Genomic DNA, 22,550 nt, shown 5'->3' on the forward strand with positions numbered 1-22,550 from the left:
ATTATTGTGGATCATGTCTAGGTTGTAGAACATCCAACTCAAGATCAACTAAAGGAACCACTGAGTTCACATCGAACACCACAGGTCAGAAATACACCATTAGGGAAGAAATCTCCTGCCACACAAAAGGGGTTATATATCTGATCACATGCCCGTGCGGACTACAATATGTCGGGCGTACCATTAGAACACTTAAGATCAGGATCTCTGAACACATCCACAACATAAAGAAAGGCTATGAACAACACAGCGTCTCACAACATTTCAAGGAGACACACATGCAGGACCCATCCAAAATACAATTCATAGCAATACAACAGGTTACTAACAACTGGCGAGGGGGGGATTATGTGAAAAAAATCAATAGAGAAGAACTCAGGTGGATCTTCAATCTAAAGACACTCGCACCACGAGGCCTTAATATAGAGTACAACACGACCACTGCCATGTAAATCACAGCTACAGCAAAAATAATGTACCTGCAATCCTATCCCCACCTGCCCTTTCATCCCCCCCCCCACACTCGCTCATCCTCAATGTTCATATTAACAAAATCTAGCTAGGTACTGCTGACACTTTTGGTGCAGCATACAATACACGCACCAGAACAATTTACTAGAATCAGCAACAGCCATTTAGTACAAGCTGATCCCACATCCCCCCATTTGAGACCTTCTGCACCACTTCCCTCCCCAATATGGGCCAGTCATCGACACATACCACCATATCACCCTGGTCCGCAATCATCAGTAAAGGACATATACGGCCACACAATAACAACACACATGCAATATATTAACAAATATCCAACCATGTTCACAGTACCATTAACTGTGACAATTACGACCACACAATAACAACACACATGCATTATATTAACAAATATCCATTCATGTTCACAGTACCATTAACTGTGACAATTCCTTCTATCACAATATAGAAAATATTCACAGTATCACTAACGGTGACAATTTCTTTATATCACAACAAAAAACATTCAGTATCTCCCCTCCAACAGTACATTTTTTGGTACACAACCTTCTTCCACCATGCAGGTTAACACACATCAACATAAATACAAGGTTTCCTATGTAAAGGATATCCGATTAACACCCAATTCATGTACACAATCAAAACAGTCACACATCCAATCACTGACACCTAATCTGGATGATTGACATGTCCGCCTCCCAATCAGAATAGAGATTGGGACACCGAGGAAGGACCAATCAGGAAAGCGATCACAGCATAAATAAGCCACTGAACACCATATGGGTAACCCTAGAAAAAGGCATCAGTGCTGAAACGCGTTGGGACCCACAGACTTTACTACCGACATTGCCACATACATTCTCCTCTCTCCGGCTGGAGAAGGAGACGCTTCCGCACACATCGCGCTCACGTGACCCGGCACGTGACGCGCGAACCAGGAAGTCAGAGGACGGGACGGGAGTTTAGGAGACCGGCATTTACAGACAAGGTGCGCGGCTTCTGAGACACGGAGGACACCCAGAGAGGATACATCGAGGAACACAGGCTTGAGGACGGCTAAGAACTGGTCACCGGCGGCAGGTAGCACCTGCCCCCGGCGGTAAGTTTCATTACACAGTATATGACCACGCCACTCGTTGCCACACACGGAAGGGTCTGACAGGCGGGACGCCGCACTAGTCACACCATAAACTTAACCACAAACCTAACAATAGACACAGCATCAGAGGATACATAGGACCATCCACACCTATGGTAAAGGTGGCCCCTAGGGCATACCTAACATTTACCTGAGCTGTAGCTCCATCAGTATACCAATAGGAGGGTATACTCAGAGAAAGGGTAGTCTGCAAGACACACCTGATAAGTGGTGAACCAACCTGGGACATTCATTATTGACTATGGAATATTAATCCTATTACATCCAAATAAAATCCTATATTTCATTTACATCGAGTGATCATTACCACATCCCCTACAAATAGATACACAGAGAACACATCACTTCACACACCACCATCCACCTCTCCAATCAATCCAATCCCTCGCACACCCTTTAGAGCGCGCTGACCACCACGAAATACGCAATTGTAACAGGAGGTGGGACACCTCCAGGTCAGCTGCACACTCAGCCACCATCCCCCAATGTGAGCGCAGCCTTCAACCATATTTAATACTTGTACATAGTTATTGTTACAAAAAATATCGGGTTGTTATTGTTGTGAGCCGTCTGTTCAGAGGCTCCTACGTTTGTCATACTGTTAACTGGGTTCAGATCACAAGTTGTACGGTGTGATTGGTGTGGCTGGTATGAGTCTTACCCGGGATTCAAAATCCTTCCTTATTGTGTACGCTCGTCCGGGCACAGTATCCTAACTGAGGCTTGGAGGAGGGTCATAGGGGGAGGAGCCAGTGCACACCACCTGATCCTAAAGCTTTATTTTTGTGCCCTGTCTCCTGCGGAGCCGCTAATCCCCATGGTCCTGACGGAGTCCCCAGCATCCACTACGGACTACGAGAAATAGATTTATCGGTAAGTAAAATCTTATTATTGATATTATTCTTAATTTTTATTTTATTTTTGTGTTTTGTATGTACTGGTTAGTAAGATCCAGCCAGATGAATCCAGTATACCTTTACTCCCGCCACCCGTTCCCGTCTTTCTGTCCCTAATAAAAGGGGGGGAAAGCACTGAGGAGCGCTCTATGGGGTACGGTCTTTAAAAGAATCACGTACCACCAACACTGATTATGTTTGCACAAAATTTAGTAACAGGGTGAGCAGCTCCCGGCTATGCGTGGCCTGTCTAGTTAAGGGCGCCCGGCACGGGAGGAAGGCTCCGCCAAGGTCATGGGAGCAAGCCCTAACAGGCATCTCAAGATACCTATCAAAAAAAAAAACACCCGTTACGGTCTTTCTGTTCCTATTATAAAGGTGGAAAGCACCGAGCAGCGCTCTCTGGAGTACGGCTTCAAATGTTAAAAGCACTTACCAAGAGCTTAGTTTGTGTGCACAAACGGTAATAAGATCAGCGCTAGTTTGGGTGACTCCTGGGTATGCGTTTCCTGTTTATTTAAAGGCGCTCAACATGGGAGCAAGGTTTCCGCCGCGGTCAAGCTCTGACAAAGCTTTCAAAAGCAATGTCAAAATTCCGCAAACAGCAGTCAAAGGGGCTGAGGGATTATCAAAGACCATGGAGGTATTCTGATTTAACTTAATCCCTCCTGCACAGGCATTATGCAATGTGAGCAGGGCATTTTGGAGAACCCTCCCCATCTTACACAAAGGAGGATGAGGGTCTTATTATAGATGAAAGGGCGAGATAATTGAGTCTGCCTTGGATCAGGAGCTTAGATTCCCTTATAAAAGCGGTTATGTAGATGCTACGCTTCCTGACGTAAGGAGTTCAGGAACCAGAGAGTTTTCAATTTATTCGTATCCCTCTCCTCGTTGACAAATGTCACCTATACCTAAAGTGACCGCCTTAAAGGATACGTCATGTCGCAGGGTGCACACTGCATTAAAATCATTTTATAACAGCACATTTGTCGCATGGGCTGGGCGTAAGAAAGTCGCCTAGAGGAAATTTCTCAGTTATCGGAGCATATTCGAAAATCAGCGATTTATATGTGTCAGACTTCAAGGGTTGCTAGTAGAATAGCGTCCCGTATCTCGATTTCGGACATTTCCACTAGAAGAATTTTGAATTTTCTGGCTCAGAGAATGGCTAGTGGTCTCCGATTCCCGGAGTAGAGGCTATTCCATTTTGGGGTTTAGATGTTATATGATGAGTTCGACAAGTAGATTTTACAGGTACCTACAGTGAAATCTACCGTTCTACCTATTTCTTACTCAAGCACCACTTCACACGTTAGAGGAGGTTGCTCGGGACCAGTGTTTAAGTTCATTCGATCGCTGTCGTACCAAGCCAGAAGACAGTCGACACCAGAAAAGCATGAGGGTCTCCCTGCTCACCTAGGGTCCACTTTGGGGACGTCTGGGCCAAGACATCACCAGACGTCTGGGTCAGCAGATATTTCCCAGGGTTACAGGATAGAGTTACAGGAGTGTACACTCAGGCTGTTTATTAGCAGTGCGAGGGCCTAAGGTGCCCATTGCGAGCACGAGCGTTACAGAAGGCAAATTCAAAGACTCCTAGATACAAAGGCTTAAGTGGCCAGTCCCTGACCCTCAATGAGGAACGGGATTTTATTCAAAACTTTTGGTAATGCAAAATACCTTCATATTCCGATTGGGACCCCTCACCAAGCTTACTTAAGATTTGCGCCAGTGTGGAATTACTACCGAATCAGGGCCCTGCCATTCGGTCTATCATCAGCCCCAAGAATCTTTATAAAGATCATAACAATAGTGGTGACAGCATTGAGACAGTTGAGGGTCACGATCATACCTTCTCAAGATGATCTACTGATATAGACCTCATCTCAGAAACAGCTGATAGAGGATGCTCAGCATCTCATCAAAGTAATCCAACCTCATGCTAAATCAACGGACTCAATTCCTCTGTCTCATATTGGACACTATAAAATTGAGAGTATTCCTACCAGAGCACTAGATCAAGGACCCACAAAGGTTACTGGCTCAGGTACTAAGGACACAGACTGTTTCTCTACACCTCTGTGTGCTACTTCTCGAGAAGAGGGTGGCGTCATTCACAGCTCTCCGGTACAGCAGACTTCATTCCCGAACATTCCAGATGAAACTCATTGCTCAGGGAGCAGATTCGCAATGGCTTCTACATCAAAGAATCCAACTTCCTCCACACATACGAACCTACTGATTTAGTGGTCGTTGCACAAGAATCTCGCAGCATGCAAGAGATTCGGCATTTGGGATTGGAGGATCCTGAAAACGAACGCCAATCTCAGAGGTTGGGATGCCGCTCTAGTGGTACAAAGTCCTAACGGTTTGCAGATTCCAGATGGAATAAATCCAGTCAGTTATTGCCGGCTTAGATCATGAAGGGCAGCCTGCCCAAATACATTCTCGAACTGAGAGCAGTTGGCGGTGCGCTTCTCTTAGCCGCAGACCTAGTCATGGGTCAACACTTAAAGATACAGTCGGACAATGTCACGACGACTGCTTGCATAAACCATCAAGGGGGAACAAAGAGCAGGATGGCGTTAATGAAAGCCACAAAGATCTTGTTGTGGGCAGAAAGGCGAAACATCATCCTCTCAGCAGTGTTCATTCCAGGTGTGGGAAACTGGAAAACAGATGATCTCAACTGCCAGGACATGCATCCGGGAATGTGGTGCCTACGTCCACAGATTTTCGACAGGGTGGTGAGGAGATGGGGTCTACCTCTAGTCGATCTAATGGCGTCTCGGCGAGACCATCAGCTGCCCAGATCTGTGTCCAGGACAAGATATCCAGCAGCAGCAGGAGTGACCGCAGTAACACTTCCTTGGTGTCACAAGAGGGTTTTTATTTCTCCACCTTTCCCCCTCATACCCAGGGTTCTGTAACGGTGGAACCGAGAATGAGTACGGGCAATTCTAATGGCACCAGATTGGCCCCACAGGAGTTGGTACTCAATCCGGCGAGGGTTACTGGTGGAAGATCGTTGGCGATTACCTCAAAGGGAGGACCTGCTATCTCAGTGACTGTTCCAAGATTTAACGGCGGGACTAATGTAACCCGGATCTTAACACACAGAGGGATACCAAGAACGACCGTTCCTACGATAATTACCGCTAGGAAGCTGGTCACAGCCATACACTACTACAGGATTTGGAAGAGGTACATGGACTGGTGTCAATAACGTGGGTGGAATTCGACGAACTTCCACTTATCCAGACTTTTGCTGTTCCTTCGGACGGTCTGGATGTGGGACTGAGGCTGGGCTCTCTGAACGTTCAGGTTTCGGCTCTCTCCATCCTATGTCAACAAGCGTTTGGCATTCTTGCCAGAGGTTCGGGCTTTTTTTACGGGGGGTTCTGAGGATACAACCCCCTTTTCGCCCTACGAATGCGCCATGGGACTATAATGTGGGCTGGAATTTTTCAGATCTCCAACATTTGAGTCGTTAGCAATAACAGAGCTGAACTATACCTTTGACAGGGTCACGTTATTGCTTGCCTTGGTTTCGGCCAGGCGGGTTTCTATGTTGGGAGCCCTATCGTAGGAGTCCTTTGAATGTCGCATGGGGTTAGAGCAGAACTCCGTACAAGAACAGGTTCCTTCCTAAGGTGGTTTCGGGGTTTCACGTAAACCAGCCAATTGTGGTTCCATCTTTTCAGAGTCTCACAGATGGGGATGTTTCTTTGGCTGTTATCCAAGCTTTCCGGGTATACGTACAAGTTACGTCGGCCTTCAAACTGTCGGACCATTGTTTGTTCTTTGAGGGTTGGCCAGCATCTAAGCTGCTTTTGTCTCCATGGATTCGACTTGCCATTTGGCAAACGGGTTCCGGCTCATACGGGTGCTCCTACCAGATCAATGGGTGCCTTGTGGAGGGCCGTCAGAGGTGGTTTCACTACTCAACTTTGCAGAGCGGCGACGTGGTCCTCAACCCACACGTTCGCGAAATTTTACAAGTTTGATGCCTTTGCGTCCGGACACTCTAAGTTCGGACGTTTAGTTTTGCAGACCACTGACAGCACACCCTCCCTGGGGGATAACTTTGGGACGTCCCCTATTGTATATGACTCCAGTGTCCCCTAGTGGATGAAAGAGAAAAGAGGATTTTGGTACTTACCGATAAATCCATTTCTCTGAATCCTCTAGGGGACACTGGACGCCCGCCTCGGTGCTGTCAACCTGCTGTGTTCAAGGTTCTTGTTCAAACATTTTGTGCAAACAGCATTGGTTTTTCTGTTAAGAATTACTCGGAAGCTGTTTGATGTTTGATATGTGGTACGGTTCGGTTCCTCGCCATGTGCTCTAGTTTCATGTCCTGCTCTCTCTCGGTCAAATTTTCCAAACTGAGGGATGTGAAGGGGGAGGAGCCGGCTGTGCAGACAATGCTAATTTTTAGATTGTGCCACACCTCCGGTTGCAAGCTTCACACCCCTATTGTATATGACTCCAGTGTCCCCTAGAGGATTCAGAGAAATGGATATATCGGTAAGTACCAAAATCCTCTTTTTGGATTGTGGGAGGAAACTGGAGTACCCGGAGGAAACCCACGCAAGCACGGGGAGAATATACAAACTCTGCAGAGTTAGGGCCATGGTGGGAATGGAACCCATGACCTCAGTGCTGTGAGTCAGTAATGCTAACCATTACACCATCCGTACTGCCCAATGATGGTGCTGGTCTTTTCCCTAAGGTTTCTACACTGCACAGAAAAGGATCTGGCGCCATACCTGGATAAGCTCAGCGACGGCACTTTGAAAGAGACACTGCTGAATGGCGTAGGCTATCTGCACGAGGGGCTCTCCTCCTTGGAGCGACGCATCGTTGAACAACTCTTCGACTCTGGTAGAAATGAACAATCTGTGTTACAGTGAATGTTTTTTTTATGTCTGACCCTCCCTTGTCTTTGCTGTCTTCTCCTCTGTTTTCTTCTTTTAGACTCCACCTTCGCATCTTTAGAAACAGGCCCAGCTGCTTTCGTTGTAGCCTTCTTTTCTCCATCTACTAGGGAACACTGGAGTATACACTGGTGTATAGATGGGTGGATGAGTAGAGCCTTACACTTAAAGTTCTTTTAAATTGTAGTTCGCTCCTCCCCCTCTGCACTCCACCATACTCAAGTTTCCCTAACTCCCCGATGCATTTCACTATCCTGTACTTTAGAAACCTCCTCCTCCTTATTTGGCTGACACTGTTTTGTCTGACCACGGCAGGTGCAGTGCAGGTGATTGTAGCTTCTCGCAGTCTTTGTTGGGGTCTTAACATTGCTGCTCACCTGGTCATCATCATGGACACTCAGTACTACAATGGAAAGATTCACGCGTACGTATAGCTGAGTTTTGTGAAAGGTGAGGGGTTCTTATTTTTCTGTTCTCCTCTTATTGCTGTCCTTTCTTCCATCTAGCTATGTGGATTATCCCATCTATGACGTTCTCCAGATGGTGGGATATGCAAACCGACCTTTGCAGGATGACGAAGGGCGGTGCGTCATTATGTGTCAAGGATCAAAGAAGGTGGGGGTTGAGCGAGCACTTTCTACTTTAACTATGCATAACGTTATATTTCACATTAAACCTAGACATTCAGATCATCTAACCTGAAGTTTTGTATTTCTTATATTGCTTTTTTTGTGTTTTGTGCACTTTAGTTTTCTCTTTTCATTACATGTTTCTGTTACCTACTTGTCTGCTCCATTATGATTTTTATATATCTTCTATTATTATCATCTTTGTGTGTCTTTGTTGCTTGTCATTTCTCCAACATTTCTTTTTATACTCCTTCCTAGGATTTCTTTAAAAAGTTCCTGTACGAGCCTCTCCCAGTGGAATCTCACCTGGATCACTGCTTACACGACCATTTCAATGCTGAGATTGTCACCAAAACCATAGAGAACAAACAGGATGCAGTGGACTACCTGACCTGGACGTTCCTGTACAGGCGTATGACACAGAATCCCAACTACTACAACTTGCAGGGTGCGCACAGGAGATCTCTTGCTATACTTTGACTTTGCAACCATCACATCTACCCTCATTCTGTCTCGCTTGCTTATAATATCACCATCTCTGGTTGACAACTTATTCATGTCAGACCTTTTGTGCTTCCTTCTCTCCCACTCTTTAAATTTTCTTCGCTTTTAAATTCGTTTGTCAGATTCCTTTCTTCCAGTATACTATTGTCTTCGCTCTGCCGGCCTGTCTGTTCTGTAATTACTTTGTTCATGTTTTCCTTGTGTGTTTTAATGTAAATGTGTGAATGACATCTCTGCGGTTTTGTTCTCTTGATTCTGTCTCAGGTGTGTCTCACAGACATCTCTCAGACCACTTGTCGGAACTGGTAGAACAGACGCTTAGTGACTTGGAACAGTCTAAGTGTATCAGCGTTGAAGATGAAATGGATGTTGCGCCTCTTAATCTGGGCATGATAGCGGCTTATTATTACATCAACTACACCACAATAGGTGAACAAAGCTAATTTGCTGCACCCTTCCCTATTATATACCTTAATGTTCGCCCATCTGACTTTTTTTTTTTTTCCCCCACTCCCTTCTCAGAACTTTTCAGCATGTCCCTGAATGCTAAAACCAAAGTACGTGGATTGATTGAAATTATCTCCAATGCTGCGGAGTATGAGGGCATACCTATCCGCCACCGCGAGGACAACCTCTTGCGTCAGGTGAGAGTTGGCGCTGCTGTAGCATGGACTTGCTGCAGCATTGAGTGTAATAATGATGTAGAAGTGGTAAAACAATGGACCAATTGTAATGGGCAGGTTTTTTTATTCTCACTATTTATTTGTTTTAATTGAATTGTGAAGGAAGTTTGCTTAAACTGCATAAATAAGTTGTAAAGGTGCTTTTTATGGAGGTATCTGCATCCGGTCACCTCTCCAGTGTAACTCACCGTGTGGCATCGGCACATACTTCCGATATCCACTGTGGACCCTGTAGATACATGCGGGGAACCTTAAAGTAATGCAGAAAAACTCCAGAAATGTTTTAGAGTGATATGGCATTTTCTGCAGTGATTTACATTGTCTCATTTAACCTCTCGTTCTTCAGCTGGCGCAGAAAGTCCCCCATAAACTTACCAACCCCAGATTCAATGACCCTCATGTCAAGACCAACCTGCTGCTTCAGGCTCATCTCTCCCGCATGCAGCTGAGTGCTGAGCTTCAGTCAGATACAGAGGAGATCCTTAGCAAGGTGAGAAACGAGCACAACCAAACGTGCTGCAAATCTGCATTTAGTCGCACTCAAAACTAATGTTACCTGTCATCTGTCTCTCCACGTCACCAGGCAATCCGCCTCATCCAGGCGTGTGTGGATGTGCTCTCCAGTAATGGCTGGCTCAGCCCAGCCCTCGCTGCTATGGAACTGGCACAAATGGTCACCCAAGCCATGTGGTCCAAGGACTCCTATCTCAAACAGTTGCCGCACTTTACCATTGAGCACATCAAGCGATGCACAGACAAGGTAACAACATATAGCGCTGTAAGACATGTAATATAGCTTGCTGATAGTAGTAGTGTCCACTGCACATACACCAGCTTATGTGGAACACTCTAAATTGTCTCTCATGTGTAACGCAGGGAGTGGAAAGTGTATTCGATATTATGGAGATGGAGGATGAGGATCGTACAGAACTCCTGCAGCTCTCCGATGGCCAGATGGCAGATGTAGCCAGGTTCTGTAACCGGTATCCCAACATTGAACTGTCCTATGAGGTGGCAGACAAGGACTCCATTAGGAGGTGAGAGTATGCATAGTTGTGCAAGTAAGACTTAGTATATTTCTTTATCATCCACTAGGGGTCACTGGAGTACTCTTGGGATATGGACGGGCGTAGCCGAACAAGGGCACTGAATATTTAAATTTAGGACCCTCCCCCCCCTCCATATCCCCGAGTACCTCAGTGTACGACCTCAGTGTTTTTTCGGTGCTCACAGCACGAACAAGGCTTGTGGTATATCCACACTTGGATTTTTATTTTTAAATTTTTATTTTTAATTTTTATTTTTACACTTAGCACATCCCTTCCCAGTTTCTGGAAAAACATGGGTCCGGGATAGTGCCGCTGCACGGGCAGCGAATGGCGTGTCGGTCCTCACAAAGAGCACCCTCACAGCCACAGGCGCTACAAGACAGCGCATGGCGTGTCGGTCCTCACAAAGAGCACCCTCACAGCCACAGGCAGACTGTCTCCTACTGCAACTGGACGGAGATTACAAGCCCCGTCACAGCCAGGAGGAGAGCTGAAAACTGGACGGTGCTTACAGTAAGAAGCCCCGTCACAGCCAGGATGGAAGCCCCGTCACAATCTGGACGGAGCTTACAGAAGTGCGACACTAAGGTATGGTGGGGGGGGGTCAGGGCGGTCAGCTCACGCTGCCGCCCTGCTGTGTGGGAAAGCATTTATTTTTACCGCTGCTTTGCCCGCCGCTTACAGAGACCCCGCTGAACGAGAGAGCGGCCGCACGTCACTCACAGACGCCGGCCGCTCGCCCAGCCAATGTACCAGTACTCTGCACTGTAACGAGCGGCCGCACGTCACTCAGACGCCGGCCGCTCTTCCAGCAGGGGTGATAACCGAGCGGCCGCACGTCACTCAGACGCCGGCCGCTCTCCCAGCAGGGGGGTGATAACCGAGCGGCCGCACGTCACTCAGACGCCGGCCGCTCTCCCAGCACGGTAACCGAGCGGCCGCACGTCACTCAGACGCCGGCCGCTCTCCCAGCACGGTAACCGAGCGGCCGCACGTCACTCAGACGCCGGCCGCTCTCCCAGCCACTGTACGCGAGCGCCGCTCAAGCAGCCACTCTGCGTACCCGGGTCTAAAGCTCCGAGCGGCCGTACGTCACTAAAGACGCCGGCCGCTCTTCCAGCGCTGCACCCGGCCACTGCTGTATGAGGCGCCGCCCGTTCCTAGGGCTCCCCGGCGCAATATAGCAGCGCTCCCCGGGTTTCCCCAAGCTCCCTGCACTCGCTTCCGGCGCTGCACAGGGAGAAGCTACATCACAAGCAGCGCGGCTGCGGGGGGGGTGACGGTGAGTAAAGGCCATAGCAGCAGCAAAGGCTGCATGGGTTAATACACTGCTCAGTTCTAAATAAGACACTGCTCAGTTCTAAATAAGACAGTTTTTAAACAAGTTATTTACCCATAGCAGCAGCAAAGGCTGCTTGGGAATAAGATATGTTGGATAATTCACTGCAGGCAGTGTTGAGAAAAGCCATAGCAGCAGAAGGCTGCATGGGGTAAGACTGCTTAGTGTTTAAACAGTTAATGAAAATAACTGGAAGGCTAACTAAAGTATAAGGCTGCATAATGTATTGTAAACTGCACGGAGTTTACTGTATAATAGACCTGTAACTGTAGAATAGGCTATTGAGCCTATATTTAAGGTATAATAGGCTATTAAGCCTATATATTAACGCTGCAGCAGGTAACCTGTCCTGTGATTTTCAGTGGAAGCATGGCATGAGGTCATTTTAATCATTGCTGTTCTTCCAGGTTATAATTCCAGACCCATACACCTATACTCCACAAGGAGGCGCAGGGGTGTTAGTAGGAATTTTTGGGTCAGGTTTTCACATAAGTTAGCCATGTAATCTGTATTTCTAATTAATTCTAGAACATTCCTGCCCTACATCTCTCAGCCACCAGAGGCGCAGGGAAGTTAGTAGGAATTTGGTTCGGGTTTCATATGCCCATGTGAACTGCTTTTCACATAAAAGAAAATGTTTTGATTTCTCTTCATATCTAATAAATCTTTCGTTTGTTGCTAAAGATTTCCGTAGAGAGAAACAAGCTTGATAACATATATATATATATGACACATAATAACTTCATTAAGTCGTGCAAGTGTCTGTCTATTGCCTATTATTTTATGGTGTCTGTCTACATAGCGAGTAAGGCTATAGTGCAGACTAGAAATAATTTTAAAAATCCTATGTTAACATTGGCAATTCAAATTAAAAGAGCGGTAACATCGGAGTCTCGGAATGACTCCGCCAGCCCTAACAAAAGACAGTCTTCCAAAGGGCCAATTTTCCTTTGGGTACCAGAGTGTTTATTTAACTCGATTCTATGTCAAATTATAACTACGAGTGAAAAGGGTACATTAGACCAGCACTCAGATAGTGCGGGGGGGTTGTTAACAACCATACATAATCGTTTCCAAAAGGACGCGACCCGCCATTGCTAGATGATTTTCTGTCAAAAACCCAGGATACATTTGGGTCACTAGAATCTATGTATCAAACAATGACGATCACTGGTAAAAGAAGCCGCAGAGTATATCTGTAAAGCTTCTGCTAACGCCGGTTATTTTCATTGTCGCTAGTTAAGCGCGACAAGGCCAGAGCCTGGTTGCTCATAAATTTGAGTATATTTGTAACGGCGTTTTATCCCTTTATAAGGAACAGTCACGCCTTGTAACGACAGGACGTTACAGTCAGCAAGCCAGTGGTTTGATGACTTCTTTTACAATTGTGGAAGCGCGTCTTTACATGTTACATTTGCGAGGTTTCAGGACTTCAACTCATACAGGTCTCAGCTATTTACAGCTTAAAGGACAAAACTGCCTCTGTCAAACGGTTGGCAGGTTGTCATTTAGTCTTTGCTGGTTTATAAACCAGGCAGTAGTACGCCAACAGAGTCAGAGTTACTTATTCCCCTCTGTTTGAGCAAAACCAAACAGCTCCGTTGCAATATCAATCAGCAAGTCATTTACTACAGTTAGAAAATGGATTTTCTGCGGTTAGTATTGGCTTATTGGAGCCACACAATTGCAGAATTGCATTTGAATGCGTATTTACCCAGTCCGGTTTGTTCTTCACAGGTTCTAGCGGTTGCAGATCGCCACAACCATTAACCATTTCATGTCTACCGTTGTTTATCGCTTTGGGTATTTACCAAAGGGAGGTTGGGATGATAACTCATCTCACATAAGAACTCTGTCTCAACAAAGTTCCTTTAACTTGCGCTACTAAGGTATACTGCGGTAGCAGATCAAGTTCGAAAACAATCACATCTAATTCCGTCTAAACGATGTCAATGCTTAGGTAAGATGATAAATACGGCAAGACTTTTACCTACTACACCAGCAATAACAAATGTACGTCTAGTAATTAGTGCAAAACACGCACACTAGCGGTACATTGGTGTATTCACCTATTAAGAATAAAGATGTGTTTTCAATTTAGTTCGCCACCCTTCACTCGCGTTTCCCACAGAGGGAAAAGGGTGCATATACTCTGGACGACAGTCGCAGAGGGTCAGGATTTGTAGTTAAAATCAGCAACAAAGGTTCTAAAACACGACAGATTGCTGTCGATAAAGGTCCTAGAACTCTGTGCATTTTACAATGCTGACCAGGTATATACTCTGGTTTCTCTTAAGAACGAATAAATCTTTCGCCTTTTACTAAATATTTCTGTAGAGAGGAATAACCGTGAGTTTCATGTAATTTTTTGATGCCTGCCTCACGCTGGGCTTAAGCAGTCAAACAAGGCAACGGCAGTTGCATACACAACAACCAGTAAGAACCAAGAAGCCGCATGGTAATGCAGCATGTGACTCAAATCCTCAATGGCTTAGAACACCATTATGTGAAAATGTCAAGAGATCATTACGTGAGTGGACATCTGTTAGACAGAGGATCTCACCCGTCAGGATTTGGATCCTGAAAACTGGACATTAAATCCAGAGGTGTTTCATATGGGAGTCCACAGAAGGGGGTTACCCTCAAGTATACATGATGGCATCTCGCCACAATTACAAAAGCTCAGTATGTGTACAAAACAGATCACAAGGGCAGTGGCGGTGGAGTCTCTCACATTCATGTGGTCATTCAGCATCGTGTATCTGGCTCCACCAGTTTCAGCTGCTCTCTCCGTTGTCAAAACGGCTCATAAGACAGTTTGTCACAGTCATACTGGTGGTAGCTCATGGGTTTCGGAGAAGTTGCTTCTCGAATGTTCAAGGAATACTTGCACACGATCTTGACCCGCTCATAATACGTCCAACCTGTTACATCAGGGAACGTTAGTTTACCCATAGTTACCTATGTACCTATTATCTATGTACCGCAGCTGCGGTTGACGGGAGGAGGGTGCAGACCGCCCTCTTAAGAAATTGAGCATTACAGTATAACCAGGTTACGAAATAGTAAGCCGTTTAAGGCAGCTAATTTTTACAAAATTTCGTGTGCTTACATAGGGTGTAAACCTCGGAAGTTTCCAACATCATCCTTCAAGTAACCCGTATTCTGTTAAACAGGGTGGGATGGAAAACTGCGTTGATCTGCACGAAGAGTGCAGGTATCTGTGTGGTAAACTTAATTTCAAAGACGTTTGCCTCTATTGGCGTCTGTACACATCTTTATACAAGGTGTCATCAAAGTTCACACTCTATTTATCCCACCTACAGCGCCAGGCGACTTGAAGTTGGGTTCAGATTTCTTACAGTTTTCATATTTTGAACCCTTTCAACAAATGGGAATTAAGTTTCTCACTTTGGAAAACAATTTTCTTATAGCCTTGGCTTCAGCAAGGGTTTTGTTTTCATATTTGGGTGCCTTGTATTCCAAGCCACCGTATTTGAGTTTTCTCATGACAAAGCAGATCTTCGGACGAATCACGCTTTCGTATTCTTCACATCAATATACCAATAGGGGTTCCTGTGTGGACAGCACATTCTAGAATTCTGAATGTGGTACACGCATTACGCGTTTATATATGTCCCGAACGTCAACAGTACGTGATATGCATACGTTGTTTGTTCTCTATGATACTGCCAACTGGGGTTAGCCAGTTTCTTAGCAGACATTATCCAGTTGGGTAATAATAATGACTACAAGTCAGGTTTACTTTAAGGCTAAGTTACAATCGCCTACGTCAGTAATAGCTCATCCCACAGGTTCTGTGGGAATGTCAGACCCAGTGGGTCGTGGAGTGTCTAAAACGCGGCTATATAGCCTTCATGTGCACCATGTTGGTGCACGTTTACACGTTATAAATGGTGGCGCCATCAGCATCTAGCTTTCGGCTGCCTACTGTTACAAGTATCAAACAGCTCTCCCGCCCACGAGGGAAGCTTTGGTACGTCCCAAGAGTACTCCAGTGACCCCTAGTGGATGATAAAGAAAATAGGATTTTGGTACTTACCAGGTAAATCCTTTTCTTTGAATCCATAGGGGGCACTGGACGCCCACCCAGAGCAGTTTTACCTGGGTTGTTTTAAGCTCAAGGGAGCTTAGGGTAACAAGTTTTACTTCATTGATATTAAGCTCAGAGGAGCTTATGGTAACACATTTTCACCGATTGGTTCAAATTTATAAAGTTCTATCGGTTATGGTGTCACCTGTTTAGTTGACAGTAAGGTTATGGGTCAACATTGTTGTTGTCCGTTATGTTATAGGTATTCTCCATTGTCAACCTCTCTATATCGTTCCTGTTCGCTCAGTAAAAAACACTGAGGTCGTACACTGAGGTACTCGGGGATATGGAGGGGGGGGAGGGTCCTAAATTTAAATATTCAGTGCCCTTGTTCGGCTACGCCCGTCCATATCCCAAGAGTACTCCAGTGCCCCCTATGGATTCAAAGAAAAGGATTTACCTGGTAAGTACCAAAATCCTATTTTCTAGTCTTCAGCATATGGGAATAGCTGCTACGTGATGCTCAAGTGTATCGTGGTCTGGAGCTAAATGCAGCAGATGTCACAGTCCCCATGTGAATGGTTCCGGCTATCAGTGTGCTTTGTGTCATGTATACATCTTGTGGTCTGCTGTGTGTAATGATGTTGTCTTTCCAGTGGCGGAGCTGTTGTGGTGCTTGTGCAGCTGGAACGAGAGGAGGAAGTTACAGGACCCGTCATCGCTCCCCTCTTCCCGCAGGTATGTTTATACTTACTGATGCTTTCTGCGATTCATTGAGTTAAAGAATTTTTACTAATCCTCATGTTTTCCCCTTCTAATTGCTTGCGCTAGTGGCAATGTTTTTTGGTTTATTTTCTGTTGTCATTGTTTCCTGTACTACTACCTAGGATTGCTTTGAGAGTTAACAGTTGCTAGAAATATTGTAGCAATTACTTATGTAGACTGCCCAATATTCCTTTCACGCTCCCATTTGGCTTCTGTTAGGTAACATTTGCTGACACTCTCTCTTTACAGAAACGTGAAGAAGGCTGGTGGGTTGTCATTGGAGATGCTAAATCAAATAGTCTGATCTCCATCAAGAGGCTGACCCTACAGCAGAAAGCCAAGGTAAGGGCGGGGCACTGGAGCGCTTCATTTGTTTGTCAGTATCTTCAAACAAGGTGTCTGTGATGCAGTTAATAAGAACTAGATACTTAAATTTGTATTTGTTTTCGTTTTACCTTTTATCCTCTCATCCATGGGTGGCACAGGCTTTATACTCTGGGTATACCTTCCCCTGGTGAGGTGTTACTCATGAGCTAGACCTGTCCTCAGCTCGTTGCTTGCACCAAGAATATTGTGGAGACCTTTTTGTTCCCTACACCCACACTGCTGCACACATCCATTTGTCCAGGGGCGCCTCTATTCCTTTTATAGCCCCAGCTAATCGAGGAGCAACTGTTTGGGTTCGTTTCCAACCCTTTTCTTCTGCTACTACTAATAATGAGGAAACAGTCGTGTAGCAGCCTCCTTTTTTTTCTTTTTCTTTCTTCTTACTAGGTTCTACTGCAGCTTTAGTTAGCCTACACACTGCAAAGGAGGCAGGTTTGTAAGATAACCCAGTATAGATGAAGTGCAGTGTGTTGGATAACTAGGAAGTAGAACGCCAGACCCCCATGTATTACGGTTTCCTAGTGAATTGACAGGACGCATCTTCTGAGTGGTTGTCTTCAAAGGATACTACGCAGAATATCAAGATACTAAAGCTGGAAAGTTTAATAAAAGGAAAAAGCTATGAACTACTTTGTATAATAACAGGGACAGTCTGCCAGTAGCCACTCTATTTACAGTGTGCCTTATTTCTCCCTACAGGTTAAGTTGGATTTCGTAGCTCCAGCCACAGGGGCGCACAATTACACCCTTTATTTTATGAGCGACGCTTACATGGGTTGTGATCAGGAGTACAAATTCAGTGTGGATGTAAAGGAGGCCGAAAGCGACAGTGATTCTGATTAGGTCAGCCCTTTCCTGAATCCAAGGATGCAGACATCTGCTGTGTGATAAAGACGATGGAGAGATACAGGCCATTAAAATACCAAGCACAGCTCGCAGTACACAATGATACTGTAAATATCTTATATATTAGACTGAAGTGTGACACCTTTGGATATGTAATGAATATCAGAGTGGAAGCTACAACTGTTAAGAACTGTGATAATTTGTGAAAAGTTTGAAAGTCTTTTCCATGTCTTTGCTAGATTCTAAAATAAACATTTTCTTTTTTATAAGTTGTCCAAAGTGTGTTTACTAAACTATTCTCATGATGTTTACTGTGTTAACCAGGTGAATAACAATAAAGGAAACCCAATAAGGCAGGCTTTTTCAACCAGTGTGTAGTGTGCCGCGACCAGTTGCAAGGTGTGCCGCGGAGCCAGAGCAGCTTCTTGCACCTTCAGAGTGAACTGTTGGCCCGGGCTCTTCTTAGAGGATCAGTCATGGTCCGGCCATGACCTATGCCTTGGTGACGCGGCGGTGTGATATCATAAGTCACGGCCGCCGCGTCTCACCACTCAGCCAGCCTACACATCTTCCAGTTCCCGCCTGCATACACAGCTTTCCTTGCCCACTCACATCCACACCTGCCCGACTGCCCGCTGCTCAGTATTCGCAGCACTCCACTATGAACAACCCCCGCCACTGAGGGACAGGGAGGAGGACAGCTGACCAGTAGGGGCTAATATTTGTTATTTTTTTCTCCTGTGAGGAACAATAGGATTTATGGGGGGAACAATGTGAATAATTCATGTGGGAAGTAATAGGATTTATGTGGGGAGCAATGCGATTGTTTTTTCTGTGTAGGCCGATGTGTGTTTTTTGTTTTTATTCTGTGGGTGAACGGGTGGTATTCATGTGACCGGCGGTCGGAAGACCGACGGTCACATGACCTCCTCCAGCATCCCGACCCCTCACTATCCCGATGGTTGGCATGCCGACCAACAGGGACGGTTTCCACTCGTGGGTGTCCATGACACCCATAGAGTGGGAATAGAACCTGTGGCGACCGTCGCCACCGAGCCCGCAAGGGGCTTGCTGCACTCGCCCCTCCCCGCCGGGATCCCGGCGTCGGTATGCTGACCGGCGGTCTCCTGACCACTGGTCAGCCATACTACACCCGGGTGAACTGATGGTGTGCCTTGGCAATTTTAAAATATTGTTTGGTGTGCCGCGAGTAAAAAAAGGTTGAAAATCACTGCAACAAGGGATAGAGTAGCCCTAGCAATCAGTCACTTCTCAATTAACAATTCACCTGTATTCCCTTTGGCAGCTGCTAAATAAACCAGGTAGCACCCCTGACCACTGGAAGGAATAAATAGGATTTTAATTACCTACCGGTAAATCATTTTCTCGTAGTCTGTAGAGGATGCTGGGGTCCACATTAGTACCATGGGGTATAGACTGGTCCACCAGGAGCAATTGGCACTTTAAGAGTTTGTGTGGGCTGGCTCCTCCCTCTATGCCCCTCCTACCAGACTCCGTCTAGAAACTGTGCCCGAGGAGACGGACATAGTTCGAGAGAAGGAAATACACAGTGGCGAGATTCATACCAGCTCACACAAACAAGGCAAACCAAGCTAACTAGCTAGAAACTCAGCAATAGCTGAACCAATATTGCTTAACCAAGTAACAATGCAGTACTTAACTAAGAACAAAGTCGTACTGAATCAAGTAACTACTGCAGGATAACGAAAGCGCTGTGCGGGCGACCAGCATCCTCTAGGGACTATGAGAAAAGGATTTACCGGTAGGTAATTAAAATCCTATTTTCTCCGGCAGTGTCCACAGGATAACAATGGGATATGATGGAGCGACAGCGGATTGGCACCAAACGATCACAAGCTTTCAGTCTTCCCAGGATGCAACGGGCCCATCCATATATCCCCGCCCACTGGCTCCGGCAAATCAGTATTTTGTTTGGTGCGGCAGGAGCCGGACCATGGTCGGAGCCCTAAGCTTTCTTGTTTTATTTTTATAGTCTTACTATGTTTTTGAGCGATCTTTCCTAACAGCGTCTTATACGCATGTTTAGAAAGAGTCTCTCCAACAACTCTCCGCCGGGTCGCAACAACGCTTACTCGTGTACAGTGCTGTCTCGATGGGCGTCTGTGTCGGATATACTAGCAGGTACAGCAGACGTTACCAGGCTGTGGCCGGAGCACGGGGAGAAGGTAAGGCATCGGTTCCACGTAGACCGGGAATTCGGACACAGCCGCACTGTATTGGGAGGAGACTACCAAACAGTAGCTGACGCACCGCCACCATGGGTGCTCCAGCGCTAGGCACCAGGATTAGTATGAGGCTGCGATCCCTAGGGTTGATGTCAGTGGTGGGGAGTTAGATGCTCTCCTGGTCGCCCCTCCCCCCAGTTCATGACCAGTTTCCCCGAGTCTCCCACCATGAACTGTTGCCTCGCTTCCATCTCAGATGCTACCACCAGGGGTCTCGGTCGCAGCATAGGCCGCTGCGTCTGTGTTCACTAAGCGCTACTGCGAGGAGACCCGGTCGCAGTACAGGCGTCTGTATGCACAGTGCGTCTGTGTCCACCTAAGAGCTCCCGGAGCGGCAGTGTACACTAGTAGTGTCTGGATCCACTCTGCGTTCGCTAGCGTATTGATCGATCTTGGAAGTGAGGTGAATCTCCCTGTATCCCACTCTGAGTATGGGTTATACAGCGCTAAATTACTATCTACTTTTGTCAGAATGAATAGTTAAATTTTAGTGCCTTTTGCATACGAGTCTGTGTACATTATTGTGGTTTTCTTCGCAATGCGTCTGAATACTTTAAGATCTGTGTAAAACAGAATTCAGTAATATGTACTCCTACATACTTTCAGATGTGTTTTGTAGTTGATTATATGCTCATATGACTAATATATAACATGTGACTGACTGCTAGTGTGATTGCTGACTTTAATATATGTTTGTTAGTTGTTTCTTATGGTCCTCAATGCTGGTGCATGCGTAGGGTCAGATTGATATCACTTTAGAAAGTTAAAGTGATTACAGTCACAAATTGTGTAGTACACTGTGAAAGTGCTGATTATTTATCATGTCCAAGAGCGGCAAAAGTGACGAGGGTACACTCACAGCAACACCAACACTCATATCATGTTTGTCTTGCAAAACTGTATTATCCTCTCAGGATCTGGTACATGATGGTTTATGTGCAAATTGCTTGTGTTTCAGCAGATTACAAGGCAAAACCCTGTTCAACATCAGGTACAGATAGATCCACCTTGGGCGATGTTTGCACAGACCTTGTCCAGTATAGCTGAACGGGTAATTCCTACAGCTTCACTACCAGGAATGGGGTACACTAATAACCCATACATGCAGCTTCCTACTTACAGTATATCTTCCCTCACCAGCTTCTCCAAAGAGACAAGCTGATAAACCTAGTGTGAGTAAACAGTCAACTTCACAGGCTACACAGGATGATTCATCGGATGATGAAAGCTCTATATACTCTACTTCGGCATACGAGGAACAAGTAGAAGGTCTCAGCTCAGTGGATATAGCTGAGCTAATTAGAGCAATAAAGGCCATTCTATCCTTACAGGATTCAGCAGAGCCTGTGTTAAAAACAAGGCACCCTGTATTTAAACGGCCCAAAGCAGGTAAGACTGAGTTTCCAGGGTGAGACCAGCTAATGGAAATCATGGAAGAGGCTTGGGCTACACCCAGTAAAAAAAAAAAAAATAGAATTCCCAAAAAATGGGATTCCAATTATCCTTTTCCAGCTGGGGACTGTTTAAAATGGGAAATTGCTCTCAAATTAGATACGCATGTCATTCGATTAGTGCGAAAATCTATATTGCCTTTGCCATCAACGTCATTGGATGATGTCACGGATAGGAGAGTGGATGGTTTTCTGAAAACCATATTTTCTCTGTCTGGGGCAGTCATAAGGCCAGCCATGGCTTCAGCTTGGATGGCAAAAGCAGTTGCTGCCTGGATAGAGGTACTGGAAGATGGTTTTTCAGCACCTTCAAGGGAGCAAGAATCTTATATAGCTCACATTAAACAGGCTGCAATATTCTTGAAAGAGGCAGCAATAGATATGGGCTCTATTGCCTCCAGGGCATCAGCTTCAACAATAGCTGCTCGCAGAGCACTTTGGTTACGTACATGGAAAGCTGATTCAGAATCTAAGAAGGTTCTGGAATCTTTACCAAACAGAATGCTTCCAGTAAAAGGCAAAGAATTGACAGATATTCTTATGTCAGAACCAGACTCCAAAAAGGTAAAATTTCCTTCCACATGTAACCCCAAACGTAGGGGTCCCGCTTTTCGGCCCTTTGGGTCACAAGGAAAAGGAGATAGTGATCGGAAGCAGCCACAATATAATACATTTGGTAAAGCGAAAAAGCAATGGGCTACCAGAACGCCAGCCTCAAAACCAGAGAATAAGCAATCGGTTTGATGGTGCGGGCCTCCTCCTGGGGGACCCCATGCTAGGGGGCCGACTTCTTCAGTTTGCACAGATCTGGCAGCAGTCTACAACAGATGCCTGGGTGCAAGAAGTAGTGTCTCTGGGATATGTTTTTCCCTTCTAGAAGCATCCTCCTCGAAGGTTCTTTTGAACCAGTCCATCTCTGGTAGAAACGAAGGCCAGGACTTTGCAAGAAGCAGTTCAGAAATTTCTTCAGTCAGGAGTAATTATTCCAGTACCCCCAGCACAACGGGGACAGGAGTTTTACTCCAACCTGTCTTTGGTTCAGAAGCCAAATGGGTAATTCCGGCCAATTCTCAATCTCAAAATGCT

At 45.8% G+C, this 22,550-nt stretch overlaps 1 protein-coding gene and 2 non-coding genes across 3 annotated transcripts in view; all 3 read left to right on the plus strand.

Moving 5' to 3' along the window:
* Positions 1 to 18,015, plus strand: part of SNRNP200 (small nuclear ribonucleoprotein U5 subunit 200) — a 122,674-nt gene extending 104,659 nt beyond the window's left edge. Inside the window, exons 34-45 of the mRNA XM_063932018.1 lie at positions 7,286 to 7,437; positions 7,806 to 7,914; positions 7,997 to 8,105; positions 8,378 to 8,567; positions 8,888 to 9,052; positions 9,146 to 9,267; positions 9,653 to 9,796; positions 9,890 to 10,066; positions 10,183 to 10,343; positions 16,405 to 16,486; positions 16,763 to 16,855; positions 17,600 to 18,015. Coding sequence (XP_063788088.1) covers positions 7,286 to 7,437; positions 7,806 to 7,914; positions 7,997 to 8,105; positions 8,378 to 8,567; positions 8,888 to 9,052; positions 9,146 to 9,267; positions 9,653 to 9,796; positions 9,890 to 10,066; positions 10,183 to 10,343; positions 16,405 to 16,486; positions 16,763 to 16,855; positions 17,600 to 17,743 — 1,648 coding nt within the window. The 3' untranslated portion in view covers positions 17,744 to 18,015. The remainder of the gene's footprint in view (positions 1 to 7,285; positions 7,438 to 7,805; positions 7,915 to 7,996; positions 8,106 to 8,377; positions 8,568 to 8,887; positions 9,053 to 9,145; positions 9,268 to 9,652; positions 9,797 to 9,889; positions 10,067 to 10,182; positions 10,344 to 16,404; positions 16,487 to 16,762; positions 16,856 to 17,599) is intronic.
* On the plus strand, positions 12,329 to 12,445 carry LOC134938790 (U5 spliceosomal RNA). Its single transcript, XR_010181258.1, has one exon. It is a non-coding gene; the product is annotated as a U5 spliceosomal RNA (small nuclear RNA).
* On the plus strand, positions 13,972 to 14,086 carry LOC134938699 (U5 spliceosomal RNA). Its single transcript, XR_010181205.1, has one exon. It is a non-coding gene; the product is annotated as a U5 spliceosomal RNA (small nuclear RNA).
* Positions 18,016 to 22,550: the final 4,535 nt, after the last annotated feature.

This window comes from Pseudophryne corroboree, chromosome 6 (assembly GCF_028390025.1).
Source record: "Pseudophryne corroboree isolate aPseCor3 chromosome 6, aPseCor3.hap2, whole genome shotgun sequence".
Classification (NCBI taxonomy): Eukaryota; Metazoa; Chordata; class Amphibia; order Anura; family Myobatrachidae; genus Pseudophryne; species Pseudophryne corroboree.